The 27,874-nt window shown below is 39.2% G+C and overlaps 1 protein-coding gene across 8 annotated transcripts in view; it reads right to left on the bottom strand.

Moving 5' to 3' along the window:
* Positions 1-118: 118 nt before the first annotated feature.
* Positions 119-27,874, bottom strand: part of LOC114879137 (serine/threonine-protein kinase NLK) — a 119,098-nt gene continuing 91,342 nt past the window's right edge. Inside the window, exons 5-11 of one of the 8 annotated variants that reach the window (XR_003789857.2) lie at positions 23,113-23,198; positions 22,795-23,004; positions 22,229-22,417; positions 18,871-19,072; positions 16,645-16,738; positions 14,730-14,990; positions 10,697-10,784 (exon numbers count right to left, since the gene is read on the bottom strand). Coding sequence is in view for 4 of the 8 variants with exons in the window: in XM_029193743.2 (XP_029049576.1) it covers positions 10,808-11,027; positions 16,645-16,738; positions 18,871-19,072; positions 22,229-22,417; positions 22,795-23,004; positions 23,113-23,198 (1,001 nt within the window). In the remaining 4 variants the exon portion in view is untranslated. The other 7 variants (XR_003789860.2, XM_029193744.2, XR_003789859.2 and 4 more) reach the window with 7 other exon arrangements.

The raw sequence follows: 27,874 nt of genomic DNA, 5'->3' as shown, positions 1-27,874 counted from the left end.
CTTCGGGGTCCCTGACACCCCGGATGCGATAATGTCGGCATGCAAAGAGCATCACTCGTACTTATATTAACTCCTTGCAATAGTCCTGAGGATCGGAGGATGAATGAAGTAACAACGATTTATCAAAACATGTATAACGATTTATTGAGGAGCTATTCAAGCATGTTAAATTTCATGAAATGCAGGTACCTACCTATCTACTCACTAGCGTTACATTAGACGCGCATTTTACTCGCAAAACTGTACGATCTATGTATTTCTTTTCGAAGGATTGTTGCATAGAATTTGCATTTAGTTTTCTTGCACATCTTATCCCGTTTAGTACGATCGTCATCGGAACATACGAAATGTTACAATTTTTATTGATTCACTTTTTCGGTCTTTTTTCGCAAAGTTTTTTTATTTAAATCGAATTTCGTAAATTTATATTTTGAGGCAAGTTCTCTCACGACCGCACCAAACATTAGAATAAATCTGCGCTTTATATCTGCCTACGTTAGTTTTGATTGCCAGTCTTCAATACTCTGGTTTGTTGTTTTTATTTTCTGTGCTTGTTGTTTTTAGTATTCATTGTTCATTTGCTACGTTCGCGTACGCTCTATCGATCGTCCCAAAATTTCGAACGATTTCCAAATACTTTCGATTAAACTTTCAAATTCTGAAAAGAGGCTCGTATATTTCACGCGAACACAGCGAGAGATCGAATAAAATTTTTCGCCAATTTTTCAGCAAAATACGAACCAAGCGTTTTCACATAAAATTGTTCAATGAATCAAACTACATGTACATAAATTTCCATTTGCAGGAATATTTATTTTCTCGCTGGTGTTCGATCGTTCCTTACGCTACCAATCGGAGAATCTTACAAACTTAATTTACACGAGGCAAAAAATCGTACATTTGTCGCTCGATGGAAAATTAACGTGAAAGTTTAATCGTCTCGTCTGTCTTTTACAGTGCATACGTGTCTCTGTGTATGTGTAAAAACGTTTATGTGTTCCTTCGTTTCTTTACTCGTGTGCACGTGTCGCTTTTTGATTCATAGTTTCCCGAGATATTTGATTATTTTCTTGTTCTCATCGAAACTTGTCGACGCTGGAAATTAGAAAGGCTGGAATCGACTACGATCTTCCGTGAACTTCCACTCTACGACGATAAATGTGCATATTATCGAGAAGTATCGATCGATCGATCGATCGCTTCTTCGCCGGGAAAAATCGACGCGATTACAATTTACAAAGTTTTTACAGCTAGCAGATAAAACAAGGGCTCAAGACCAATTTTGTTCGTTCTCCTAAGGAACTTTTATATCATTTAATTTCATTGCAACTAAATCATCTAATTTCGAGTGCAAAATGTAAGACATGAAATTCGTTCAACTAAGCATGCTTCAATTTATTTAATTTTCTATTATTTCATCGAATTTTTAAGTCAGTTCGACAAAATGGTACTTAAAGGAAACAATGGCCCCCAGGAATTCATCTATGGATCTAAAATTGAACATTCCAACATTTCGAAGCAATATTTTATAATTAATTAACTTTCCGATCGAAGAATGAGTCAGCCAACAATTTACACTCGTAATAGCTTTTCTTTTTCGTTGTCCCTCTTATCAAGAGATTTATTTTCTTCTCGTTTAGTTTTCAAAACTGGTCTCCAGCAACCGGCGCGTAAACACATCTACGACATGTGCACGATAAATCTTGAAACATATCGACAGCGATCAAGATCGATAGCGTACACCATCGAATTCCTTTTTCACCAATTTCTTAAGAATCGATACACCGTGATCTATATTCTTTCTCCTTTCACGGTACTTAACGTTAATGTTATCAGCTAGTTTCGAAGAAACGTGACACCGTCTATCGGATAATCAATTTACAAACACTACTTAGTTGTGAAAGACACGATTGAATCTACAATTCATGGGATCGATTTCGATGGAAACTGGACAGGATTTTCATTTTTCACCCGTCAATGGTTCATTAAAAAAAGATACAACAAATTTGTATTAATACGTGACCAACATGGTTGGACATCATAACCTAAAATCGAAGATTTTAACATTCTAAAGTAAATTTATAATAAGTTTACGATAGCTTTCTGTTGAAACTCGAACGATTTTTGAAGGAAATTTTTAGGAGAATTCGAGTGTCCTTCGCATCCCCCGAAATCGAGCCCCTGGCTACACACCATACACGGAGAAAAAGAGTGATACAAAACCTATGTCCAATCGAAACCGACACACACAGATAGAATAAACTGCCGTTTAGTTATTTAGTTAATAGTTGATCAGCAATTAGCTGCTTCCTTCTCGTTACGTAGATTAAACAGATAGGCATTCGTAGACACGCAATAATTACTTTAGATAATCATCTTCTTTACAATCTCTCTCCTATTTACATTGAGTACACATTGCCTTTCTTACGACGGCCTTGAGTTTTATCACGTGTTTTCTAGAATAATATCAAAGAAGAAATAAGAGAACTTGATCGTCGATCGATCGTGGAAAAATCGGTGAAAATCGAGCGACTCGATAGTCCATTTCGATAGTCGGAAAATTATTTTCTAGAAAATATTCTGCCTCCTTTTTTTTCTTCGTTTCAATTTAATTGCTTTCGCCAGAAAATCGGTCGTAATCCTCGCAACGATTAGTTAACCATCCACGCGATGGTATTATTTCATTATATTACAAAACGAGTACCTAATTCTTATCACTGTACTCTACTAACTGTAATAATAACGCTGCGTTACGAGCAAAATTGTACTTGTTTACAATTACAATTTATGGTAAATGGTACAGGTCGGGGACCACGATCGTCGAAAATACAAAAATTACACGGCGTAGATCAGCCTCTCTACTTCGTTTCCCTATCTTATCTACGAATATTGTTATATAATCCTCGATTCTCTATTCTTGCAAAGACGCTAATATATTACAATTTTTAATTAAATACAAGTACCAGCGGAAGGATCGACGATTTTCTGGCCAAGTTTCGCGAATTTCCACGAAACGATCGACGAGAAAGTTCCGCGATATTATTGAGAAAAGGAAGAGAAAATTTTACGGTTTTCTGCTTTGCATACGGAGTGAATTGTAGACACGAATAAAAATTCATTTTATGCATAATGATTTCATGTATGTATACGTTACACGGTCCAAGGATTAACGAATAAATATTTTCTAGATTTTCCAAACTAACAATTCGCGTTTCTTATTTCAAATTACCAGAAAAATTTGCATTATTTCAGTGTCTCGAAGATAGAGAAAAAGGGTTGCAATTATTCAGCTCGCACCCCGTATGTTTCAGCACACATTAGAAAGGTACAAGTGTCGATGGTGTGTTCACGTGTATGTTTAGAAGGCAGACGAGCATCTCTAAACGTTACTTTGGCCGTGAATTTATAGTGGTTCGAACTCGAATGAAAGTGCACAGGGATCGACGATGCTCGTTTGCCTCTGAATACTCGATAGTAGAAACAACTTTATGAAATTTCTTTACGTACATACACGTATCCGTTGAAGATTCGCTATATATACACAGACGCGATGCTGATCGGCAGCCTTAATTAAGGGTTAATGAAACGCACGAGTCCACGAAGAGGTTAAGTTTCGCCTTTCGAGCGCAGTTCCACGCACTTCCGCTTATTCCGCCTCGGAACCGCGCTCGAGCAGTCCTCGCGTAAATAATGTATACAATTACTAAAGAAAATCCATTATTTCTATTTTCTAAATTTGTATACTTTGAGTATTAATTTTCAATGTATGAAATTTGTTTCGTTTCATTTTATCTCGCGATTAACCCACGTTCACGAACGAAGCTCGAAAGATTTACAAGTGGAAAATTGAAACTCGTGGATTTATTGAAAAATCTATCACAGAGAAATGTTATTCGTTATCGTTAAAACACGAGGACTCCGATAGGCTAAGTCAGCAGATTTATTTACAAGTACAAGACACCAAGAACAAGGGAGACACGCAGAACATTAAATAGACGATCAATAAATCGATCAACGATCGAGCACTCGTACTTGTGTTTCATCAAATTCATTGCTTGCACTCGCGAATAACCGCCATTTCGAAGATACGAGTGAACACAGTTCAAGAAGAATTCGAGAGTTGTTCGAGATCGAAAAGTGTATCTTCTCTTCGAGTTCTGCGAGTAAAACCATGCCGCAACGATATTTTCGATTACAAAAAAATATATCCTCGCGCGATGCATTCGAACAGCTGCTAAATCCTCTATTTAAATCGATAAGTGCCGGATCGTTGAGCCTAGTACCTAAATACCAGCTATTTTTTTCAACTTTTCCACTTTTTTTTTTCTTATTTTTACACATACGTACGATGTTGAAGAGAGAGAGTAAAAACGAACCGTTTCGTGCCAAGGTTCTCGAAAGAGTTTCGTAGTATAGAGTGTGTGTGTGTGTGTGTGTGTGTCCTGTGTTTTGTCTCTTACAAGCTAGCTCGAAAATGGAAGATTAGCGAGAGGAAAAAAGAAAACTAGAGTTTCGAAGGCGCACGAAAGGGGTGAGAAACATCGTGTCGACCCCAGGGCGATTTCTTAATCCTAGAAAATACGTGTGTCCGCCCGTTTGAACCGTAATTTTAAGTACACACCTGCACGATTAAAACCTTGGAACCTTAAAGATATACCTTAACCGAGTGCTCTATGTTTACTCTATCTATGTACAACAACACGATCGAGATCTTTTGTCTTTCTTGTGCCTGATTATATACTTTTCTCTTATCTCGATTTGCTAAATAATCGAGTCTCCTCATTTTACACATAGTTTTATTCTCTAATCGTGAAAAGGCTTCAGACTACTTTCAAGGTACGCGAATTCTTCAGGTTACACGCTAATATTTACACTTACGTAGAGTTACCTTTCGTAATTTTCTTTTTTCTTTTTTCTTTTTATACAGATATTACACGCACGTGACGAAGTATCTTTTATGCCACTTAGCTACAATGTAAAAAAAGAATCATAGATGTGAAATAAATTTTCTAACCTTAACGCTATGATGAAATTGACGGAGGATATTTTTCTCTTCGAAATGAAAAATTTCGGGGACGATTTCTCGTGAAAATGAGACTATTTCTATCGATTGAACGCGAAAATTAAACCAAACGTGGTCGATGACGATTTCTTCGTTAACGATGCTAAACTGGCAGTGCTGATGCGAATAATTGTATTTCCAGGGAAGAACTACGATCGGTAGAGTCCTTTTTAGAATGGGATACGCTGTAAACGTGGCACGTGCGAATGATATTGACCTTCCTCTCTTGTTCTATTCGTGAGACGTACCTATCTACTCTTGAAAATTAAAAAGAAAAAAAAACAACGTATCTTTGTACAAGAACGAGTCGCCTCGTTAAATTCTGCGGTGATCATTGATTTTTGATGAAAACTCTATTCTATCAAGTTACAATTGAAAAATTCAAAATAGCTTTTCCTGTGTCCTTTTAATTAATTATCTTGTCGACAAAACGTTCTCGAGAACAAATCACAATTTGTCATCCAGTGACGGAACAATTGCAACACCTACGCGTCTCGATCACTGTGCTTTCGTTTGTATATCGTTCTTACAATTTTTATAGTTAGAACTCGATTTGTAATAAATTTTTCTCTCGTCGATCGACGCAGAATGGAACGAGGTGTCGCGGTTAAAATCATTTTTCCAGAATCTCAGCATCGACAATCGTTGCGAGATCCGGAAGTTCCCTAAAATTTAGATATTCATTTCATAAATCGTGCTGTGTACTATATCAATTTCTCGTGTTCTTATTTATTCTACGTGTGTGTTACGCTTACACTCGAATCGACTCGTACGTGTGTATGTGTGTTTTTATCGTAAACCGCAATATATTAAGGCCTCTTAGTTACTAACGACAGGTCGTCGACCACGCTACGATTACGAATAAATTTTTCGACAGAATTCTTGTCCCTTCTCGTTTCCGTCGCACCTTCGTTTCGATTATACGTATATACACGAAACTGCTGGAAAGGTGCTTGGCTTCGATCAAAGGACGCAAATATTCGCGCCCCTCTTGCCTCGTCGCTTGGCCCCGGATCTCTATATGTTGATATACGTGTACGTGTACGTGTGTGCATGTATAAATAATAAATTAAACAAAATAGGGATTACAGAGAGACAGACTAGCCTTTTGTTTCCTATTTGTGGTATATCAACATCAATTTACTCTCGAGAGACAAATTTGTTTGAATATTCATCTACGACATTAAACTTTGAATAGCAGAGTCTGGGTCAATCGAGACCCAGACTTATAAAACCTATGCTAAAATATTATAATTTTTAAACGAAATAAGAGTTTTTTCTAGAAAAAACAGTGTAAAATTTAAGAAAATAATAATAATATGAATAAGAAGTTAAAGTGGAATCGGGATTCTCTCCATGGTCCGTCGTTCGAGGGTTAATCAATATCCGTCTGTCTCTCCGAGCAAATACGAAAATGATCGATAAAGCGAACAGATATTCGATAATGTCGAAAGGGTTAAAACCTGAAAGAAACGTTTCGACGAAACTGAAAGGACGCGGAAAAGAAAGAAGAAGGGTGGAGGAAGTGAGAGTACGAAGGTGACGATAAGTGATGTGCCATATCGGAGACAAGAGAACCATCGTTTTCAATCGTTTTTTTCTTTACTTTTTTTTTTTTTTTTAATCTTCTTCTTTTATCCGTAGCAACATTATTGTTTGGTGCATCACGGTGCCAGCCACTTTTCCATAATGAAGGCAATATTTGCTAGTGTGTGTAGTATACGTGGAGTTTTCAAATCTTGTCGCTTAATTACACGTTATCTAATTTTTACGTAGTTTACCTTATCACCTAGCCTCCAAGTATCATTTTTTCTCAATGTCGAAAGAAAACAATCGACGCACTTCGATAAAACAAACAAAGAAAAATGTTGTGTACATTATACAACGCAAGGGTGCAAAGTTTTTTTCCTTCTTCATCTTCTTCTTTCTTTTTTCTCTTCTGTACTTGCGTGTCTTTTTTTTTATTTTTTATTTTTTTATTTGTTTGTTTCGTGGTATTATTTAAATGCCCAACTGACCAGCTACAGTGAGCTACGTTATTTACACATCTCGCCGTTAAGTAATCATCTAGATATTATCTTTTCGTTTTTTCGTTTAATAGGAAACATTAATTCCACCCATTCGTACACTCTTCATCTCATTCATTCATCTCGTAACGCTAGCTTTCCTCTTCACTTCGTTCAATTATTTCTTTTTTTCCTCGTTTCTCCGTGCCGTTCATTCGCTGTGACTAATTAAATCGCGAATCGAATCGTTGCGAACAACTTTCGACGAAAGATCGTAGCGTTCCTCTTGCAAGACTTATCGCTCGCGAAAGGTGGACAGATAAATCTCTCCTTCTTTTCTTTTTTTCTTCCAATCGATTAATCGCCAAGTTTGACGCGAGAACAACTTTCGACGAAGTTGAATAAAAAAAGAGATGTTAAGTGGTAAAAGAGCTTAGAATCGAGACTTAAAAATACGTATATCGAGGAGTCTTTGATAAAACAGGAAGAGAAGAGATTTTTTAAAATAACATTAAAAGAAGAAAAAAACGAAGAACATTTGTACAGTTCAACGAATTTGTTGAAGATTAAAATTCTATAAAAGAGAAAGTCGAAGAGGAACGAAATTCCGGTTCGTCGAAAGTATCGGTGGTACGTGGAGAATTGTTTATTGAAATTTTCATCGTCCCTAACAACGCCGGTTTCTACGAATAAAAAGAAGCCTAGATATACTTTCTTGGTAGAACGACAGGGGATTGGTTTAATCGGACGTAATTAGACACTAAGAAAATTTCGTGTTTATGGATCGCGCTTTTTTACAGTTGCTAATTGCAGCGATGATTCAGTTCATGAGCTACTTAGCGTATGTACACGGTGATCGCGATGAGATCTATTTACAAATGACGAGAGAAGCGCTCAGCTACCCGATTATGGATCGTGTCGTTATTAATTACAAAAAGAAGAGAGGGGGTACCGCGTCGCAACGATTCGATGTTTAGCGAAAGATTACATCAACACGGTTAGTTTAAACCAACTAATTTGTGATCGCAATCGCGTGTTAATAGGTTCATTGCTATATGGGTCATCGGTGATTGACGCTTCGATACTTTGAGATTTCTGCAGAAATTATTTAACTCGATATCCAACGTGTAAATAAAATAATTTTCTTTGCCTAGTATTTCTAAATATTCCGATACGAAATTTTAATTTCTAATTTGAATTACACGTCAATTACCGATGGCCGCTGTAACAATTAACTATTTGTAAAAGTACGTCGATGCAGAGAGCTAAAATCAGTGTCCTCTCCACGCGAAATTAGACAATTTTATTATTTCAAAGACGATCATCGTTCTGCAATTATTTTTCTGTCAACTTTTCCAAAGTCTTCGATTAAATACACCGGCGATCAGGAATTGATCGTTCGAAAAGTCTGTCATTTTTCGTGTCGCTTGTCGCGATGGTATCGTTCCCCTTTCATCCCGATATACTCAATCTCTCTACAAGTACTTAAAACGATTACAATATACATGTGTGTAGTGTCTGTGTGTGTGTGTGTGTGTGTGTGTGTGTGTGAATTCTAGTTGATTAGATCGTAGTAGAAATTAGTTGAGTCTGCGTAAAAAAGAGAACACATGCGTTGCTTTATCCTTTTATCGTTCTCTACAGAACGAAACGAGCGTCGTCGAAATGCTACGCGTTGCTTAAAAATCGCTAAGTTCCTACGATATTTCATCGTGAAAATCTACTGGCTACCTAAGAGTCTCTTAAACTAAAATCACACTCAGAACGTAATTACGGGTATCGTGCGCCTTTTGCCCGACCTCGAGACGCGTCTGAATTAGAATTTCAATCTATACCCGCCGTTAACAAAATTCTCGATGACGCTTTGTTGAACGAGCAACAAACTGCGTGATCGAAGAACGTTTCGAATTCTCGCAAGCGGAACGATTAATCTGTAATTCAGACACCGCGGAGGCCGATTCGATCGTTAAAAAAAAACATGTGAAATCAAGGCGAGATCTCGTACGGAAGCGCTTACACACATACGTAGCTTTCGAAATTAAACTAAAAAAAAAAATAGTACCTATCTACGTGAAAAAGACGACGACTCCGGACGATTCAAACGATGGATCCTCTCGTGTTCACGATACCGTCGCGCTCGCCACGATTCGTCGGCAGTGCATTGTATTTATTGGAATAAATCGTGTATCATGAGGCTCCTAGAAATCCACGCGATTCCTAGTGTATCTTCCGATCGAAGATCGTTTCTCTAGATTAGAGAAAGAAAAATGCTCCCCATTGACGAGAGTATCATTTGCGCGAATCATTTAAGGCTCTCGTCCCTCGTTAGCGACGCCACGAAACGACTAAAAATTCACCGATCCTCAATGTGTCTAATTATCGAGATCATCCCGCAGGCTGAGACTTTGCTCGACAGATAAAAAATAAACGCCCGTTAGCCACGCGTTTACAATTGTTCGTTCTCCTTCCTCCACCGATTGCTTCTTCCTTTTCGGTCCGATTTCTTACAACTAATTCGAATTACAGTTCAGAAACTGTTGACCTCGAAACGGTGACGCGACCTTGTCTTTCGGCTTTGTCCACTTTCCCTAATTCTCACCCTAATTACCTCCTCTTCGAGCGATCGCGAGACTTCGAAAAGCGTGAGATTTCTACTCGATCCTCCGTCGACGATGGAGGACCGTTTCCTTAACAAAGGTCCTTACGACTTACGCGACAACAAAAGTGAGATCTCGGACGCTTTCTCTGGCGCGGGAAGCGTCGTTCCGCTTCGGTAGGTACAAGGTAAACCGGAGCACCGTGTGCTCTGGTAGAACGGTTCGTCGACGGAGGATTCGCTTCGGGGTCGTTTTACACGGTCGATCTTCGTCGAGGAAAAAAGCAACGGCTAGAGAGGACGAGGAAAAAGATTGACCCCCGACGCCGCCTTTCTTCGATTAGAAATGTGCCGCATGTCGCGCGTGTATGTGTGTACACGTATACAGAGAGATAGATCGTTTAGATAGTAAAAATCTAAAAGGAAAGAAAAGAAAATATATATATATATATAAAAAAAAAAAGAAGACTGGCCCGTCTATTCGACCCTCGCTTACAAGCTAACGCGTACACGTAATTCCTCCTCAGCTTCTCGTCTTCTTCTCCTTGCCGAGCTACGCGCAAGCTCGTATCCCTCGAAACCGATACGGTTATCTCATCCACCCTTGTTTCTTCATCTTCTTTGTCGCCACCTTCTGACGGCTTCTCGTTCGTATTCTTCCTTTACGTTTACAGCAGTGTTATGTATAATCTATATTTATAGATATCTATATACATATACGTCTATGTATATATATATATCGGCTAGTCGAAAATTGAGGCTTCAATTGCTCGGCAGTCTATTGTCTCTCTTGGCTCTTCTCCGCGAGTATCCTTCCCTCCGTCTTTCATTTCGTTTCATCCCTCTCTCCGTTTCACTTCCTTCTGTACATTATTTATATATATACTCTGTTCTCTCTTGCCCGTCCTTCGGTCTTCCAGGTTGTCGCGGTACCCACATTGCATCGAGAGTTGTCTTCGCGCGATGCGAACGTCAATCTTCTCGTCGTCGGTGCATCGCGTTGCGTTCTTTCCTTTCTTCATGAAGATCATCGCTTTTAATATCTCTTGTGTGCTTTCTTTATCTTTATTCCCATTGGTGAGGGGAGGGTGGCAGTTCCGAGGGATGAGCCACCGTGGAGCTGCAAGTCGTACGAACAGATCATTAGTGGTTGCCATTTAGAAGATAGAAACGGGTCTGTGTTTCGTTCGGTTCGGTTCGGTTCCGTTTTCGTTTGCTCGTTACCCGGCTGGTAACAACTTCGTTCACTTGCGGGAGAAACAGAGGTGTAGTAGTAGTAGTAGAAGTAGTAGTAGTAGCTACTTTCAAATCTCCGGTGTGCCGTGTTCCGTACGAACACCGAACCGGGGACTTGGTAACATTTCTGCAACAGACATCAGTATTTCCGGTCAAATGCTATGCCCCCTCCTCCGCAAGCGTTTTCGAGCGATTCTTCTTACCAAGCCCCTCGGTCGAGCATCGTCCAGCCAATGATCCTTCTTCCAATTCAATTCTATATTTCAAATAAAAAAGAACCTTTTATCCATTTTCTTTTTCTTTTCTTTTCTTTTTCGGGGGCCAGGGCTACTGTGTCGGATCGTTGGCTCGACGACACGACGACGCAGAGATTTGAATTCTAAACAGCAGACACGAAATGTACTCGACGAAAGTGCAAAGTGCTTCTCGATATTAGAAAAATAAAAAAAGGCAAAAAGAAAGATTCTTTTTCAATTTCAATTTAAACGGCACTTCGAGTTTCGTCGGTTGGGAGTTGTTACAGGGCGGCATCGTCAACGAGTGGCAGCAGTGCGTCTCGAATGTGTCGAATACGATTAGTGAGAGGAAGGCAATGATTAATTAAACGTTCAGTGATATCGTGGTGGTGGTTGAAAGCAAACATTCGTATGATAACATTCGCAATGGGAACGGATAGGAAAGAAACGAAACGCGAAAGTCACTTTCCTTGGCAAGGGAGTCAGGCTGTACTATAGAGAATTACAGTGGTTGATCAAATTATAGTGGTTGATCAAGTATTTTTAATCAGATATAGAGTAACGTGTACAGTTGATCCTTATACAATGATCGACCTTCTTTCTAAAAGAGTAAGAAGTATAATATAATGCATTTCTTAACCATCGAACGGCGGACCATGGAGAGAGGCACAATTCTAATTTCATATTATTTTTATTTTTTAAATTTAAAATATAATTATTATTCGTAGCTTGAATAATTATAGATTATTCCATAAGAAACGCATTATATTTTCTACTTTTCTTTTATAAAAATATTAATCTATGCTATTTCTATCGCAATTAAAATCGACGATGACAATTTGATCATCCACTGTACACGGTTTTGATTTCGTGTACTTGCATACTTCTACTTGTTCAATCTATCGTTTGAAATTGTCTAACTAACCGAGGCTCAGTGAAATACAAGCTCGAGCAAAATGACAGGATTAAAAACTGAATCGCTCTATTCGACTAAACTTCGAAAAGCCAGCAGGTGTGTGTTGAGAAAAGAGTCTCGATTGCTGTAATCGAAGGGAAACGCTCTGCGTTCTCGTGACGATCGATTCGAAGAGTCGCGAGTGTACTAGTATATCGAGTTTTATATTCAATCGCTCTGGATTGAAACGAGCGAGGCAATTCTTTAACAAATGGGACAAGGTCCGCGCCAACTCGACTCTTCAAATTCTACGTTGCCGGGAAGATAACGGAAGGATGGATGCGACCGACGGGTCTGGAGCTTAACAAAACAACCAAAAAATGCTTCGTCTGATTTCCATGCAGCTGTCAGCGTGCGTGACAGCCGGCCTTTTGATCGTCCTTCTGTATATTCATTCTTTTCCTTTCTTTTCTTTTCTTATCCTCTTTACATTATCATCGAGCCTTGATTCGATCGTGTTTCTTTCCCGCTCTCTTTACCTCCTGTTTCATAGTAATTTTTAATAACGTCTCCATTTCTTTGATACACCGTTTCCTTTAGTCCAATTTGAAAGCGAAGCGATAGAAATGAAAAGTGTATCATCGTTTCCTCGCAATCCACCGCTTTTCTCCTACCACGAATTCCACCGTATTCTTGTATTCGTGTTAAACAACATCGATCCTCGGCTTTGCTTTGCCAAATTCCTCGTAAAAGTCAGACATGAAAATAGCACGAAAACAAAGCGCGCTGGAAAAAGGACTCTATCTCCTCGTTCTCGTCTCGTTTCGCGGCCGCCCACCCCAATCCCTCTGCGTCGAAATTATTTCTGGACTTTGTAAAAAGGTAGCTCTACGTGTCGGTGGAACATCCTTCCCGCTACTTTGGGACGAAAACGGCAACGAGAGAGTCTTTTTTTTTCGAATTTCGCGGAAAAACGCGCGGTTGACGAACGAAACGAAGAGGAAAAGAAGAATCCTAAGAGCGAGCACGATTTGAAATAAAAAAAAAGAAAGTTATTTGAAATAATCAAACTCGGGTCACCTTCCTCTGTTGGCAAAGCAAATTTCCATCGAAACTCGTATCGCGTCTCAAATTTGGCGAAATGACAGTAATCGCGCGATATCTTTTCGGTTCGACCGAAAAAAGAGTCCGAAAAAGTTCTCCTTCAGTCTCGTGGTATCGTCTACCATTGTACCGTAACACGACCTTCGCAGAAGAGAGTGAACGAAAAATTGAAAGAAATCAAAAAAAGAAGATTAAAAAAAAAAAGTCAAATGAAACAGAGAGAACAAAGAGAAGCGTAAAAAAATGAAAAGGCAAAATCTCTTCGTGGTAGCAGCGCGGAGTCTGATCAAAAAGGAAAAACTTCACTCTGTGTTTCTCGTTCAATTCTTTTTCTTTTTCCCCCAATTACGATTACAATCGCAAACAGAAAAGAAAAAGGGTTCCCCCGTTTCAAGATTACGGTCATTGTGCCAAATGATCGATTCGAAAAAGGAAAACGAAATTATGGCAGAGAATGGAGAAAATTGTCGCGGTTTTGATAAGGGTTGATCGTATTCCCCGTCTGGTAGATCATCTCGATCTTTCTCTTTATTTCTCAATTAATCGCGACGCGATTGTTCATTTTCTTTTCTTTTTTTCTATTCAACTGAAGGCTGCATGGTTGATCAGGCCTTCTTACACTCCCTGGGTCAAACAAAGCGCTCGTTTCAAGCGTTATTTACAAGTACCACTTTCACAATGATTCAGGATCAACATAAACGCACCAGCGACCAGTATATTTAGATACCTTTCTAAGAATTTTCTCCGGCGTCGAACGAAACAACGCGTGAACAAGGAATACAGAAAATTCGGTGATATTTAATAAAACAGCTAAAGCAGGAGATACGCCAGATACGTTGTCGACAAAACGAAACGATAATCGGATAGTTAGTATCACATACTCGTGACTTTGATGGATAGCGTTCCACCTTATCACCTTCCCAGTTCATTTCTACGTACTGTAACATTTATCAATTATAATTGAAAAGTTTGACCACTTACGTTACCGAAACTATTCGGGAAGTATCTTATCGTTCGGCTCGGTTGCTTCGAAGCGGGCTCCGAAAAATTTGCACACGCGTTGAAAATCGAAGGTGAACCGATTTGCCGATCGATCGGCAGTATAAACTCGATTATCGGAGATTTACGAGTACGAGTTCTCCCCCATCGGTGAGGTGTTTTTCAATCGTGTCAGCTCCGATCGGAAGTCGGTCGAGCGAGCCTGGTCGCTGGTGTGTATCCGGCGACGTGTGTCACCCTGACCCAACTCACACATATATACACTATACACACACGCGTGCACGATATAACCGACATCTACGATCGTGTGTGTGTATAATGTATAATAAATATATACATGGTTATCAATCATACAGAGTGTCTAAACAAGAATGTAAGAAGCAAGGCGGTGACAATACGACGAGACAGTTAATATAAACATGATGAAAAGTTAGGTAACGATAAAACCATAGGGTAGTAAAAATGGTAGAGAACTAATTAAAAATAATCGTAAACAAATACGAAGAAGATTATGAAGAAGAAGAAGAAGACGGATATTATACGATAAGGAAGACAAAACGTAAAAAATTGTTGGTAAAATGGTTTGTTCAAGTACCTCTGCGAGCGAGGTCGCGTCGACTAGAGCTGACTCTCTGTTCGTTCGGTTCGTTCAGGAGGAGACGTAACACGATTGGTGGTAGTAGTAGTAGTAGTAGTGGTAGTAGTAGTGGTAGTAGTAGTAGTGGTAGACGATAGCGGTAGTAGTCGATAGTAGCTGACAGTGGTAGATAGCTGATTCGGTAGTACTGGTAGTGGTAGTAGTAACGTGTACGTATACGCGGCGTAGGGCGCTGGGTCGGCGATCGGCTTGCTCTAACTTGACGGCAATAAGCAACACGACAAATGTTACATATAATATTTCAACAATATCACATGAAATATAATAAATCAATGTTTAAGCTTTCTTATCTGATCTTTTTCCTTTCTTCTCTCTCTCTTTCGCTCTCTCGAAGGTTACGGACGAGCATCGGGACAATCTTTCTAACGCCATATATATAGTACTATTGTAATTCGAACGAATTAGAATGACGGTTTTAACCCTTTGAGTGCCGGGAGCCGATATATCGGTTCCTGCTACACTGGCGAGAAGTGCCAGTGCCGATATATCGGTCCGCGCCTCGTAGCGCTTTACTATTCGCATTGCGGGAGAACTCTATCTCAAAATAAATTTGTAAAACTGTGAAATTCGGCCGGTTTTTCTCGCATAGGCACCTCTATTTCTCCCGGCACTAAAAGGGTTAATCATCTAGTAAATATAGAAAAATTTGGCAACGTTATAGATTCGTGTATTAATTAATATCATTATTCTAGGTCGTTTGGATTATAATGTAGTATATTTTGCTTTGAGAGATTGCCCCCATGCTCGATCCCTATTCTAAGGGGGCTCTAAGGGAAATCACAATCGTCTGCGGTAACTTTGTAAAACCTTTGTAAACTCTTTCTCTCACTCAGCTTCTCAATTTCAAAGAATCTCGACCATCTATTTCCGGTCCTCCCACGAGCCGAGAGATCGCACACAGCGAAAAAGTTAGCTACCATGTGCTCGATCGTCCTCTCTCTCTCTCTTTCTCTCTCTCATCGATACTATCATCGCTGACACAACATTTTCCTGGATTTTCTTAACAAGTTCAACGCGGGTTATGTCCTCTAAGAAGGCGAGCGATAAAATTTCACGACTATGCGCGTCGAGCTCGCCATCTTAAGATTTCATCGGTGCTGAATGTATTGAAAAAAATAAAATAAAATAACTCTCCGCCGGGGGTTAATTGTTAATCGTTCGTCCCGCGGAACCGGCGGAAGCGAGCCGAGTTTTCGGTTCGTTCTCGAGGCAAACAGGAAAAAGAACGTCAGAGGGGTGAGTCTCTGCCAGGACAAAAGATCGTTTTCCTCCTGGTTGCTTTCGATCGTTTCCTTCTCTCCCCCGCCCTTCTTTTCTCTCCTTTTCTCCACGGTTTTTTAATTTCCGTTCACGATACGCTCGGCCCGTTTCACCCTTCTATTTTCTCCCTCGTCCCTCCCTTCGTCGTTCTTCTTTCCTTCGTTTTTCTCTCCGTTCATTTTTAATCCGGCTTCTTCTTACCGCATCCGATTCGACTTCAACGAGAGGGGAAAAAAAAAGAAGAAAAATAAAAGAAATACACTGTGTGCCCCTCTGCGAACCCTTTCACTCTCTCTCTCTCTCTTATCCACACCCAGGCACAGGTTCTATAGATTCTCTTTCTCTCTATGAATTTTCTATTATTTTCTATGTAAGATTCGATAGGGGTTGGTATTTGGGAGAAGGGAAAACGCGACACTGGCCGAACAGAGATTTCGTTTTAAATGTAGACTAGGCGATTTACGTTGCCCCGTCCTCTTTCTCACATACCACGCACACCCTTTCTCTCTTCCTAGTTTTAATTCTATAGAGATTATTTAGCTCCGATAATCGATCGTCTATTAACCTCGATGATCCGCCACCTACGGCTTACCTTGCGAAGCTCTTGAACGCCGCGGACTGCGGATTTATGCATAGCGGCACCCGCGACGTGTTCAGCTGTTCCGCTATAAATTTGTGCATCTCCTCTGAAACAAACAAAACGTGCGATTGTCGGATGAGAAATACTTCTATTCGCGTCTCTTTTATCCACGCGACGGTGAATCGAGTCGTCTCTCCTGCCCGGAGAGAGACAATGCAACGATGAGTACCGCGAAGACAGGGGTTCTCTTGGGGGATGCAGATCGAAGGGGATGAAATAGTAATTTCTATTCGTCGCGACTTCTCTTCGGGATCCAACAAATTTTCATCCACCGATCGAATAGATTTTTAATTAAGAAAACTTCATTTACCGTAGAGAGTGTAATTCTTTTCTTAACGAAGAATTGCATAAAATTCTCGGAGGTAATCTTGCAACATCTTTCTTGGACACGTGCAACCATTTTAATTTGAATCTTTGTTCGCGAGAATCGCATGCCTGACGTATGACAAACTCGAATGCAGAAACAAATCTCTGTCGTTTATGATAATCACCCATTGTCGAGTGGCAATGTAATTAACTCAGTGTCTAGTTTAATCCTATCGAATACACCCACGAGGTACGGATCTAATCGAAAGCAGGGTGATTGAAATTTCACTTGAAATTTTTTTTGTACGAAATTTCGAAGCAATGGGTGATTGGAAGCAGCAGGCGCCACCGTTTTGCCGCGCTAACGAACGAATAGCGTGCAATCTTTAAACGCGATATTAGACCCAGTTTCGTGGCGATTACCGAGGGTAGAAAGTCGTACCCGATAAGTTCACGGTTCCCTGGCCGCAATGGTGATAAACGATGATTTATCACGGCTCGTACACAGCCGACCGTATGAAACGCACGCGACTCTATCGCATCGTTGTCGCTATCGAAGCAGCTGGCCACGTGTCCAAGACGTTGGCTATTAATATCGCGTGTCTGAGTCACGGGCGATGCATTTTTCTCTAACACTGTGTAACGTTAATCGTTACACGTTGGGAAACCCTTTCGCTGACAATTCTGCTGTCGTACAAACTCGACCCGGCTTCAAGGTTGCCGACGAAATGATTTATTGGATCACGAATAGAATTGAAAATCGCGAAGCCACAGTAAATATACTGCGAATTAGGAAAGTAACGGAACGCGTAGGGGAAGGGCGGGTAGACCCGGACACTTTAATAAAATGCAAAAAAAACATAGGAGCAATCAATTTTAATCAAATTTCTCTTTCAGGTAATAAATATAAGGTCTTTTTGATTCATTATATCTTAAAAAAAAAACATATTTGTTAAATAACTTTAGAACAACAAGCAATAAACTGGAACCCCTGTTTTTACTCGGCCGAAAAAATGGCGGGTAGCCACGGACACTTGAATAAAATGCAAAAAAAACATAGAATCAATCAATTTTAATCAAATTTCTCTTTCAGGTAATAAATATAAGGTTTTTTTCATTCATTATATCTTAAAAAAAAACATATTTGTTAAATAACTTTAGAACAACAAGCAATAAACTGGAACCCCTGTTTTTACTCGGCCGAAAAAATGGCGGGTAGCCACGGACACTTGAATAAAATGCAAAAAAAACATAGAAGCAATCAATTTTAATCAAATTTCTCTTTCAGGTAATAAATATAGGGTCTATCTGATTCATTATATCATAAAAAAAACATATTTCTTAAATAACTTTAAGAAAACAAGCAATAAACTGGAACCTCTGTTTAAGCGTCAATGAAAGGGTCTAGCCGTATAAGCATAGTGAATCGGCCCCAGCAACAATTTCGGTTGATATTTATACCACATAATGCTTTTTGCCTAAACAACAATTTTTTTTCTCGGAAACTATTTAAGATATTTGAACACATTAAAGTGCAAATAGTATGTATTCATTAGCTGTATTTCATTTTATTTTTCAAAATTTTTATCCGATGATTAAGGGTTGAAAATTAATAAATAAATTTTTGAAAGTGATGGTTTCTGTAATCTCTGTAATGACCTAATTTGTTTGGCGTGCATACAATTACTGGTTTGCAATCGTTTTTTAAGCACAGAAGCCATGTTGTCATATGTCATTTGTATTTCTATATGACGTAACAATAAAGATATAAAAATGTCCGAGGTTACCCGGCTTTCCCCTATAGAAAATGAAATTTTTATCCACTTTAGAATTGCAGGATAAGGATGAAACATTCGTCGATTAATTTCTTACCTTTAACCTGCTGCACGGTGGTGAGTTTCCGTTCCCAAAGATCATCGAAGGGGTGAGACGTGGCTGGCTCGAAGTCTCCGGTGTACTGTCTCATCCCTCCGCTGGTCGTGTAACAGCACGTGCACATGCAAGAGTGATATCTGAGTCTTCCTTCGTCGAGATAAGGATGCGCCAATGCATCCACCACGGTGATCCTCTTGTCCTGCGGGCAAGTTCGTTAACGAGGTAAACGTACGTTCGACGATGAAACGATACCGCTCCGCGTTCACGAAAAACGATCGTCCGTTAGTACGGTTCGTCTGTTTCGGTGACTTTGCTATTTACGAGGCTAGTTAACGATGTTACCCTCCTGGGAAACGGATAAAAACCGCTTGAACGGCGACTGGGACAAATAAATTTACCACGGGGCTTCCTATCGATCCGATGGAACTTGGATTAGCTGCAACACGTTCGATGAATTATCGATTAATACACTCCGGCGATTGTATTTTGGGCTCAGCTGAAATGCAAACGATAAATAATGCTCCGTGACCCCGATTCAGGGTACAACGAAACGAAGATCGTTCGGTATTTCGAGAAAGTTTATGTAGTTTAGAAAAAAAATAACGCGAGTTGAATCGAGCGAGGAATGATCCTAGTACCATTTATTATTTCATCGATCGTTAAATATTTTTAAATGTTTTATTTAATTTAAACGCGTAAATGTATCATTTAACACGTCGAATCTAGCCTCGATTAGATGTCCTACTGACCCTGTCCTAGTAAAACGAAACGCTGCAAGTTTCTCTATTTACAGGAAGCACTTTAAACAAAGTGCGCGAATATTCGAAGTTTCCCGTGTTGCAACATTATTATCACCAAATTCAAGTTTCCATACTTTGCTTCCCTCGCATCTGTTCAACTTCAAATTCTAATTAATCTCTACCGACATCGAAGTTTCTTCCCGTTTTCCATGATACACCGCAAAGCTATGCAAATTTACTGTAATTTCGCCCGAAGTTTCGAAGAATGAAGCATCAGAAAAGTTAGCAAACGACCGAAGGAACATTTCGAAACGATTTAGAGTCGGTTGAAAAGCGTCCTACAAGTTCGCGTCGATTATTCATTCCCGTATCGCGAGGCTCAACCTGTTACTCGAAACAGTTAACTTGGAGTTCTAACGATTATTCAAATATTTCGAGGCTCGTGATTTTCACTCACGTATTTCACGTATTTCTAGCGTGAAACAAGCGTGCACAGGTTTACACGATCCGACCGTGTCGTCCAAGATATCGACGTAATTCCAGCCAGAGATTTAGGAAAGTAGGCTGTCAAGCGTTGGCGTGCTGCCGCGATTTAATAAGTACTTAGTAACCTACAAAGATGTCGAGATATCGTTCGATCGAGGCTAATAGCGCTAAGTTTCTCGCTTAGTGGTGAAATTCTGATAAATATTGCCTGTATTCATTGCAAAATTCTTCAAACATCCAACTTATATTCCGACACGCTCGTCTTCTTTAAATGGTGATAGGAGAAAATTTCAAATTTTTCAATATTCATAGTTCAGATACTCAAAGTTCTAAAGTATAAAGCTTGGAATGCTCAAAATTCGAAGTCATAAAGCTTGGAATATTAAAAGTTCCAAATGATAAATCTTGGGATACTGGAAGTTCTAAATTGTAAAGCTTGGAGTACTCAAAGCTTTAAATAATAAAATTTAGAATACTCAAAGTTTTAAACTGCAAAACTTGGAATATTCAAAATTCTAAGCAATAAAGCTTGCAATATTAAAAGTTCCAAATGATAAACCTTGGGATACTGGAAGTTCTAAATTGTAAAGCTTGGAATACTCAAAGCTTTAAATAATAAAATTTAGAATACCCAAAGTTCGAAACTGCAAAGCTTGGAATACTCAAAATTCTAAATTATAAAACTTGGAATATCGAAAGTTTCAAATAATAAACCTTGGGATACTGGACGTTCTAAATTGTAAAGCTTGGAATACTGAAAGTTTTAAACAATAAAATTTAGAATACCCAAAGGTCTAAACTGCAAAGCTTGGAATATTCAAAATTCTAAGCCATAAAGCTTTGAATATTAAAAATTTAAATTATAAATCTTGGGATACTGGAAGTTCTAAACTGTAAAGCTTGGAATACTCAAAGCTTTAAATAGTAAAATTTAGAATACTCAAAGTTTTAAACTGCAAAACTTGGAATATTTAAAATTCTAAGCAATAAAGCTTGGAATATTAAAAGTTCCAAATGATAAATCTTGGGATACTGGAAGTTCTAAATTGTAAAGCTTGGAATACTGAAAGTTTTAAATAATAAAATTTAGAATATCCAAAGTCCTAAACTGCGAAGCTAGGAATATTCAAAATTCTAAATCATAAAACTTGGAATATTAAAAGTTTCAAATAATAAACCTTGGGATACTGGACGTTCTAAATTGTAAAGCTTGGAATACTGAAAGTTTTAAGTATAAAAACTTAGAATACACAAAGCTCTAAATCTTATAACTTGGAGTTCTTAAAGCTCTATATTTTTAAATTTAAAATACTCAAAGTTCCATATTTTGTCTGACTCTCCTTTTCTCTTCTTTCAATTCTTTTTATTCTAAAGAGACAGTTTGACGATAGGATAATAAAAATTTTATCGCAACTTTTGTCCACTCCGTCAGATTTTACGATCTCCTTCGAGGTACTTTCCTCTTTTTACGAAGTATCGTCTGGAAGGTTTCCGAACCGTTCATCGAAAGCTTTTTTCTTTATTTATCAGACACATGTACCGTGGTAATATCTCTGGCAACTTTCGAACCATAAGCTCAAGGGACACTGAAGTTTCTCTCGGTATATATTTCATCTTCGTTGAAAAGCAACGACGTTTTCGCGACTTATCGTTACAAGGACGTCGATAAGGGTAGCCGAGCACTGATAACGTTACGCTTCCTCTTCTCAAAGTTTCACGCTTCTCGGTAAATAGCAAAGAACAAGTACCCGACTGCGATCTATTGCGCGATCACGATATGCTTTCCACGCCAGGAAACTGAGCAACTTTTCAGCTTCCTTGTTTACCGCGAGTATAAACGTCGATTTCATTTATAGAAAATGATTTTTCACTGTTTATTGAATTCAATCGAAAACTTGACTATCAGTTAAAAATGTTGATTTCTAACGAAACAAAAGGATTGAATTCTTTGAATCGATAAATCGCAGTCAACAAGTCGCCCTTTATTAGACCCAAAACCCTCGTTCAACCCGCGAATAAAAATTCATCCCCCAGCGGTCATTGTATCGCGTTAAACCTTTGTCAGTGTCCCTGATCCCCTTTCCTCTTATATCGCGGAATCGAAAGATCTCTTTGAAGGGGAAACTTACCGGATCGAAGACTAGCATCTGGCAGAGCAAATGGACGGCCTCGTGTGTCGCCTGGCTGCTGAGGGTGTAGAGGGCCGTCAACGAGGGTGGTTTCGGCGCACGCCTCAGCATGTGGGATCTCGCACCCTCGCAAGCATACCTCATGTCCTCGAGGGTCGGTGTGCCCAGCAGTTCTGTGATCAGTTCCAGCTGCAAACGAATGGAAACGTGTTCGACTTTAGAAATTGCCTCTCGACACTGTTGAAACTTTACTGCTGGACACTGGAGGGTAAACGAACGGGAGGAGAAAAAGAGAATCAACCCTCTTGACGATAAAAAGCAACTTCTTATCTATGAATACCTTTCACCTCGATATTACTTCCAATCAGAGTTTGTACATGTTCTAATGAAAAAAAAAAGTTGTCCTTCTGTAGAAAAACAAAAAGAAAATTTCAAATGAATCAAGAATAATTCTTGGCTAAATTCTTTGAATCAAACACAGAGTTACTTGCGTTAAAAAAGAAATTTTGACAATAATTCAGAAAAGGTTATGAAAGAAATGAAATAGAGGAATTAATGGGACTGACCTGTTGCACAGGACTTTGCGCCTGGAAAAGAATCCGCCGACGAAGAAGTTCGCCGAAAATGCAACCGACACTCCAAACATCCACGGCGGCCGTGTAATGCCGTGCACCCATCAGTATTTCCGGTGCACGATAATACTGCGTCACCACTTCCTGGGTCATATGCTTGTTCTGGTCAGGTTCTTCTACTCGGGCCAAACCAAAGTCGCAGATCTATTTACAAAAAATTTATGCAATCTCCCTTTTGTGATACTCTCTTCGTTGTTTAAAGGGTTGCTTTTAACTGGGTTCAGTAATGTACTTGGAAATTATGGTATTTACCTTTAATACGCAATTACTATTCACGAGTAGGTTTCCTGGCTTAATGTCCCTGTGGAGGATTCTAGCCGAGTGGAGGTACTTGAGTCCTGCAAACAGAAAAGATTTTTTGCTGGATTTATTTAGATTCTCAAAAGTTCAAATTGCAAATTTTCAAATACAAGGAGCTCCGAATTTTCAAATGTAAAGTACTTAAAGTTCCAAATCTCGGGGCTTGGAATTCTCAAAGTTTCAAAGACTTGAAGTTCAAAATCTCAAAGCTTCAAAGATTTAAAGTTCCAAATCTCAAAGTTTCAAAGACTTAAAGTTCCAAATCTCATAGCTTGAAATTCTCAAAGTTTCAAAGATTTGTAGTTCCAAATCTCAAAGCTTCAAAGATTTAAAGTTCCAAATCTCAAAGTTTCAAAGACGTAAAGTTCCAAATGTCAAAGCTTCAAATTCTCAAAGTTCCAAAGACTTAAAGTTTTAAATTTAAAACCTCCAAAGATTTAAAGTTCCAAATCTCAAAGCTTGAAATTCTCAAAGTTTCAAAGACTTGAAGTTTAAAATCTCAAAGCTTCAAAGATTTAAAGTTCTAAATCTCAAAGCTCCAAAGACTTAAAGTTTCTAATCTCAAAGCCCCAAAGACTTAAGTTCCAAATCTCAAAGCTCCAAAGACTTGAAGTTCCAAATCTCAAAGCTTCAAAGGTTTAAAGTTCCAAATCTCAAAGCTCCAAAGACTTAAAATTCCAAATCTCAATCCTCCAAAGACTTAAAGTTCCAAATCTCAAAGCTTGAAATTCTCAAAGTTCCAAGGACTTAAAGTTTTAAATTTAAAACCTCCAATGACTTAAAGTTCCAAATCTCAAAGCTTGAAATTCTCAAAGTTCTAAAGACATGAAGTTCCAAATCTCAAGCTTGAAGTACTCGAAGTTCCAAATATCTTGAGTTCGAAATCTCAAGCTGGAAATTCTGAAAAATTCCAAACCCCAAAATTGGAAATTTGTAAAATTAGCATTTCGTATTTCGAGAAACCATCAAAGTCAAAAACGACCTAATTTTCCAGCAAGATCCCAGCAAAAGCTGAAGCGGAACGAACCGTTCCGGATGTTGAACGTGGAAGATAGGAAGGTTTTCGTCGAGCGAAATGCACGACCTCGATTTCGACAAAATTTCCCGCGCCTAGTCATTAGAGGCTCTTCGCTTTGCTCGACAGATGCACGCATTCACCGGAGATTATCCTGAGCGAGTATTTAGCCGCTCTACTAAAAGACGTGTACCAATTTTTTTATTTTAACGCCTTCAATCCAGCTCTCTATCATCCATTACGGATACAGGACAAATCACCGTATCAGTTTATACCCTCGTTATTGCTAGATCGTTGAAACTTTTCATCCGTACACGTTGGTAATGAATGTCAGTTACACAGAGAGAGAAAACGATTCACCGGACTATTAACATTTTATCGAACGAGCTGACGCATTAAGTCGCGTTTCTATGTGTGCCCGTCATCAAGGACAGATTGCATCGAGTCTCGTCGGTTATTATTTCACGTACATTAAACCTGTATTTTTTCTTTTAAACCAGTTTCAAATTGAATCGAATAAGAAACCTGACCCTATTATAAAACTTGAATAAAACAGAAAGGAACATTCTTTAAAAAAAAAGAAGAGATCTGAAATGAACAGATTTAAAAGACATCGATATCGTTGTACGTACATCCCTTTTCGAAGTTACATTCTCACCCTCGTTCACGTCTTTGCGCACCCTTGCTCTTAAAACCGCGAGGCGAAACGATATATACGCGTCCAAGGGATCCAGCGATAAGGGAAGCAAGAGGGTTGGAAAGGAAAGGGTTTGGTTTAGGGCGGGAGTTGAATGCGGACCAGATTACTGGGCCACCCCTCGCGTCAAAGCGCAATTCGATTTTACGAAAGGGGTGGCAAAGGCTTTGGTTAACGGACGTCGAGCGTCGCGATGCTTTGGTTAAACGCTCGTGTAATCCCTTCCAACCGAACGCGTGTGAATCATTTTCCAAAGATTTCTACCTCCCCAATTGTTTCTACTACTGTTACCAATTTTAAATATTTCATCGGCCATGCCAATCAACGCGTTAAACAGAGCTTTAATTTTAATTATCAACCGTCTTATAGTTTATCGTAAATATCGTTGATTGAACAAATTCGGTAAACGAGACAATAGAACGAAGAGGAAAAAAAGAGCATCGAACGATAACCGTCTGGCGTTATCAGCGAGAGGGGTAGCGGCAGCCGAGCGATAGAGATAAAGAGAGCAACGCGGAGGGGAGAGACTTTAATTACCGGCGGGTGAATTCACAACCGGACGCACCCACGGGGCAGATTACCCCGGTAATATTACCGAGTTTTATTGCGGGGAGAGAAAAGTCGAGGTCTGAATGCGGCATGACTCACGGCACACTCATCTGGCACCGATGTTTCTGCTCTTATTGCAAACCCCCTTGCCTTTCACTCCCTCTTCTATCATTCTTCTCTCTCTCTCTCTTTATTTTGAACTTCTTCACCACCCTTCGCTAACTTCTCCCTTTCACCTCCAACATCTCCATCTCTCATCCAGACTATCCGTTTTCAACTTTCCATCGTTTCACCTTCACCGTTGCTTCACCCCTTTTCTTTTTATCCTTCTCCGACGGTTTCTTCCGTCCCTCGTCGGTCCAGAAGACTCTCCTTGTTCATCAACAAGGTGGTAGTGAAAATGAAAAGGCTCGCGCTTTTACGAGGGATCATTGTCGCAGCTGGCCGCGCGATTGGTCGCGTCGCGACGTACTGGGGGTTGAAATAATTACACGAATAGATAGTATACCACCGATGACACTGTTTACTAATTTTGCATAAGATTCTACTGCATATGTCTACTGAAGTTTGATGTTCTATTAAATCTAAAGATAATTCTTTTAGACCAGTGTTTCCCAATGTGAGGCCCACGCCCCACAGGGGACAATTTGAATGTTAAGATCGAAAATATACTCGTCTAGAGTTTAAGTTAACCGTATGGCGACTCTCAGTGGCTATTCGAGCTGGGTAAACGTCCATAATTACTAATAATTAAAATAATATAGAAAATCTTTCAATAAAATTATTTCCTACTTGAATTTCGGTTCTCCATTATATGTTTTGAAAATATATTTACTGTGTTTTCTCAACAATTTTCTAGTGATATCTTTGTGAAACCTATTATTCAAGTTTCTTCAGTGAACAATTCAATTTTTGAATATTAAAAATTATGTTTACGTTACATAGGGGGTATAAGAATTTTAGAAAGGCTTAAGTGAGACATGGGACAAAAAAGGTTGGGAAACACTGCTTTAGACGAACCTCTTCTTTGCGATCACACACAGTAATTTCTAGCTATAGAAACTTACTTAACACCCATATTTGGATGACACTTGAATTGTTGAATTATCTATATTATTAGGAATTTGGTTACTTATCTAATTAGAAACATTTTTATTAGGTATCTGAAATAACGGATAATGGAAATTGTTGAGTTTATTAAACAACTCGAGGCAAAAAGAGTAATCTATTAAATTAGTTTGATTCTAAGAACGTCTCGATCGTCATCCTTCTAATATTCTCTTTTAAATAAGCTCTCGGATTTCCGAACTGTTTATAAGAAGAGATAAGGGCGTCGGACTGCCCAACGGTTTTCTTATTAAGAGTTTAGTTCTGTTGCATCTTTCGAAGTCTTTAGACGTACCTTCCTTGAGATTTATAATAAAGTTCATTTTTCAATTTAAAAGTAAAGATACAGCCTGTTATTTATTTAATAACTATATCTTAACAGAAATAACAAAATATTCGGAAAATAATAAATAAAATCAGAGAAAAATAAAAATATTATCCAATGAAATTTTCAATAGCGTTTGTCTGGCAGTCAACGCGTCTTTCCGAGATCTTTGTCACACTTTCGTATAATGTAAAGGGTAGCTGTGTATACTGAATAAATAAATAAATAATCAATTTGCCGTTTAATTAAGAAATCTTACGCCTCATCATGGGCAATCGTGTTACATTTTCAACGCGACGAAGATGATCGTTTAACTATCAAGCTCGCGTCACGTCGAATCTGTTAGGTTTTAATTATCGTCGAACGTGGAGAACGTGTTACGTTCGTCCTGCTCGAAGGATAGACCGGTGGTCGCCAGGATTCAGCCATTACGCGTGGCTGCCACGTCCTGCGAGATAAATTGCGTCCACGGATTAATGTAATAGAGTGATTAATCGCGCGAACGACGATCGGATGCAAGCACGTGCTCCACGCGCTCGATTATATCCTGTTTTACGCGGGAGGACTTCGATGAAACCAGTTCGAATGGGCAGCTGGAAAATTCCCAATAACGATCCTCTGTCTCTAAAAGGCCGCGACAAGGTGTAATAAAACAATAATTCGTACCGTTTTAAAAGGGTCAGGAAGTACCTCTCCCCCTCCGCTTGGAACACGTCAAATTCCCTTTTTAAGGAAAGCATTTTCTCCGGCTTGCAAGGACACTCTGGTCCGAGCCGTCTTGGAGGCAAATAGCAACAGTTATTTCGTATCCTACCGATTTCCCTCGCATCGATCTTGACGATCGATCGCGTTCTCGAATAAATCTAAAACAAGTACATCGTCCGTGTGACCAGAGGACTCGCGCTTCTTTGTGAAAGTGGATTTCAATAAATGTGTGCCGAAAAATCTGTCGACCCTCTGGTGGCTCGGTATTTATAGCGCGATATTTCTACCCGTCTGAAAATAGTAGCTCGCCAGAAGG

The sequence above is a fragment of the Osmia bicornis genome, chromosome 12 (assembly GCF_907164935.1).
Source record: "Osmia bicornis bicornis chromosome 12, iOsmBic2.1, whole genome shotgun sequence".
NCBI classification, from domain to species: Eukaryota; Metazoa; Arthropoda; class Insecta; order Hymenoptera; family Megachilidae; genus Osmia; species Osmia bicornis.
Note: the sequence above shows the minus strand (reverse complement) of the source record. Positions and strands in the feature narration are given on the sequence as shown.